At 35.0% G+C, this 3,378-nt stretch overlaps 1 protein-coding gene across 1 annotated transcript; it reads right to left on the reverse strand.

Annotated features, from left to right (window-relative positions):
- Nucleotides 1–681: 681 nt before the first annotated feature.
- LOC114539394 (UPF0746 protein DDB_G0281095-like) lies at nucleotides 682–1,968 on the reverse strand. The gene is made up of 2 exons (XM_028560020.1): nucleotides 1,925–1,968; nucleotides 682–1,486 (listed from the first exon to the last, which is right to left on the reverse strand). The coding sequence occupies exon 2, from the start codon at nucleotides 1,477–1,479 to the stop codon at nucleotides 682–684; it is 798 nt and encodes a 265-aa protein (XP_028415821.1). The 5' UTR covers nucleotides 1,480–1,486; nucleotides 1,925–1,968.
- Between the last annotated feature and the right edge of the window lie 1,410 nt (nucleotides 1,969–3,378).

Raw genomic sequence — 3,378 nt, forward strand, 5'->3', positions numbered from 1 at the left:
GAGGGCAGATGGCATGACAGCACAATGTTGTACCAGTCTGGACTTCTACAGTCACTAGATCAACATGCATTTCATGGTGATCTGCCACTCTGTCTTTATGGTGACCCAGCGTATCCTTTGGGCGTTCACCTTCAAGGTCCATTTAAAGACCGACAGCTAACTCCCTATATGCAAATGTTTAACAAAGCCATGAGCACTGTTCGTGTGTCAGTAGAGTGGATGTTTGGGAGCATCAGCAATTACTTTTCATTCATTGACATGAAAAAACAGCAAAAAATTAACATGAGTGCCATTGGCAAGATGTATATTGTGTGTGCATTGCTACAAAATGCACATACTTGCTTATATGGAAACATTATTTCAAGTTATTTTGAGCTTTCACCACCAAGTTTGGAACAATATTTTTCGTAAAAAGAACATATCATTATAGACATTGATGTATATGAATTGTTAAAAAGTGGTATTCTGCTTTAATTTTTCTTAAAGCAATATTTTACAAATTTTAATATGTTACAAATTACTTTTAAAAATAGTATAACATTGGAAACATTTCATCCACATATAAGTGTGATGCAGAATTAGTGAGAATATGTTGTTATCATTCAATTATTTAACAATTTAAAAAATAATTTACACCTTATAATAAAACTGAACTTTGCAAAGATATTTTCAAAAATTATTTTAATTGTTGTTTGACTGTCTGAAAAGCTCAAGAATTAGCTCAGTCTGTCTTTGCTGCTGTTCCATCATCCGTACCATGTTTTCCTGCATTGCAGCAAATTGCTGTACTTGTTGTTGTTGTTGTTGCTGTTGCTGATGTATTGTACTGAGCAGCTGCTGTTCAGTTAATTTAAACTGAACGGTTTGTTGTTGTTGGGTTGCCTCCAGCTGTCGCATAAATGCCTCTTGCATAACCAATTGCTGCTGTCGTTCTTCAGCCTTTGCTTTGCGTTCCTCCTCATCATTTTTTTGTTTCCACTCGATGGCTTTCTCCAAAGCATGCATGCCTTCTCTGTTTGATCTTCGTTTCTTTTTTGGTACATGTATGTCATTCTCCTGAAGCCTTTCTCTTGTTTCGCCAAAGCTCTCCATCGCCCTTTGTCGCATCTCCATGGCCTTTGCTCTATCAGCTTCGATAGTATTTTGCTTTTCTGCATTCTCATCTGTCACTCGTTGTTCTGCATCCTCCTCCATCTCTATTAAATCTTGCAATAAACTTTCTAGCTCATTTGGCCCATCACCCCCACCACCTGTAGAACTCTCTTCCTTTCTCATCTTATTTTTATATTTTTTTGCCAGGAGCTTATAACGATCACGAAGTGACTTTTGTGACACCTCAAACTCTGCAGAAGAATTCAAGTTGCTGACAACCTTTTCCCATGATGTTCCTCTGTCCCTTGACTTGGGTTTTTTTCTCATCACCCCTTCTGCAGCCATCTCCTTCAAGAGTGTTTTGTCTTTTTCGTTATTCCACACCATTTGTACTCTATAAGTTTTTTATTTAGATTATTTTCATAGCTGTTATAATGAGCATTCATATATTCATTTCGGTGGGGTCAATTCGTTCTCCATGCTCTGTACTTACACATGAAATATATATTAATTTTAAAATATTGTGTTATTATGATTATTTAATTTGTGAAGATGAGATCTAGTCGTAATGTAAACAAACGTTTAAATGTTTACATTTAGAACACATTTTGTTTTATTTTTTGAAATGCAACGAACTGTCAGCGTATTTCACACATTATTGGTTCGCTATAATTTTAAATGAATATGAACTAGAGTCCGTGTGTAGACACATGTAAAATATTGGCAATTTTCAAATTTGCGGGTCGTGCATTGTTATGACTTGAAGTTAAGATTTACGAAGTTAAGACTTATGTGCAGAACCGATGCATTGAAATTATGTTGAAAGGCATACCGGCACTTAATTTGGGATTTCTCGCTGCTTACTGCCTGGTTTTCTGTCATTTTCACCTAAAATTTAGTGATAAAATGTAGGTAAATAACGAAGCACAGTTAAGCTAAAATGATACTGCGATAGATATGTACTGAATATAAACTGCTTGATATCACTTCTGGCATAGCTTTTATTGAAAGTATTGCAAAGAAATATTAATTATATCTTAAGGTGAAATATTGTATATTTTCTAGCTATTTTAAGCGAGAAAATAAAACACATAAAGTGTAATGCACTACTGCTTTTTAACTTGTTTTGTTTTGACTCCGGGAAAACCCCCGTAATGAGCCAACCCGTGTTACGCATTTCCTTTTTATTTACTTCCGGGATTTTCAGAAGACAAAAATTAACCAATTTAAGGGTAAAGAAAAATATACATAAATATATGTAATCCGGGAACAAGTAATAAGGTTTCTTACCTCAATTTTTTTAAAAAAATTAGCTTTCAATTCACCGTCGTAGACGCGACGTCAAAATGTATGATTTCACGTCGTGGACTTAACACGACCACAGATTAGCTATATACAGATATGAAACTTCTGTGTTTTTGCTCATTGTTTTGTGTCCCACGCGCAGCCAGCGCGTGATGACTTCCGGCGAGCTTGGCAAGTGTCATGAGGGAATTTAATGAGTAAAACGCCGTTTTTAAGACGAAAAATTGCTTTTTTAAAAAACCCACGCTACCTATGGCTCATTCTGGAATAAATTCTTAAAGAGTATCGGTATATGTATCCTTTGTTAATTCAGGAAAGGCAATTGAACATATCTATAGCTCAGAATTGACTTTTGAAAATCAAAAAAGCTGGTCCAATTGATTTCGAAAGATATCTGCATTGGCACTATGGAATATATGTACTCTGGCTGAATTCTTCGCAACGAAATCCCATATTTACACGTAAATATTATTTATCTGGATTTTTCAAGTTGCTAACCGTCTTTTAAATCTATTTTTTTTAATAATATCAAAGCATAGAGTGTCTGATTGCTAATTTTAAACCCGAAACTCAAAACATAATATGGCCATGTCTTTATTTTTTGTCTTCAGAGTTCCGCCAAAAAGACTCGTGTATGGTCATAATAGTCGTACATAAGCAGCAATTTGTAAACTTTGTGTGAAAAATAGTCCAAGGCTAGGGTGATGAAGTTGTTTGTATAGCCAAACGCCTAAAATCGCTAAATACGCTGAATTGCTCGTCGTATTTACATGCCATGTTGTTGTTGTTCATTTCAAGTACACAAAGTTCTTTTTAAGCTCCTATCATTTCGTTTTCACATTTCTATTAATCCTAGATATTTATTAATTCATTTCGTCTTATCTCCAGGAGATATATTGCATCTAAAGCATGTATTACATGTTTTCTAAACTCAAAAATAGCTCAGCCAGTGCTAAACTATTGCACGGCTTTCCATACGGC

The sequence above is a fragment of the Dendronephthya gigantea genome, unplaced genomic scaffold (assembly GCF_004324835.1).
Source record: "Dendronephthya gigantea isolate DGI-Jeju-01 unplaced genomic scaffold, DenGig_1.0 000201F, whole genome shotgun sequence".
Lineage (NCBI taxonomy): Eukaryota > Metazoa > Cnidaria > Anthozoa > Malacalcyonacea > Nephtheidae > Dendronephthya > Dendronephthya gigantea.

Bases quoted from the DNA above. Each gene is read 5' to 3' on its own strand.
- LOC114539394 (XM_028560020.1), bottom strand. From the start codon at position 1,479: ATGGTGTGGAATAACGAAAAAGACAAAACACTCTTGAAGGAGATGGCT.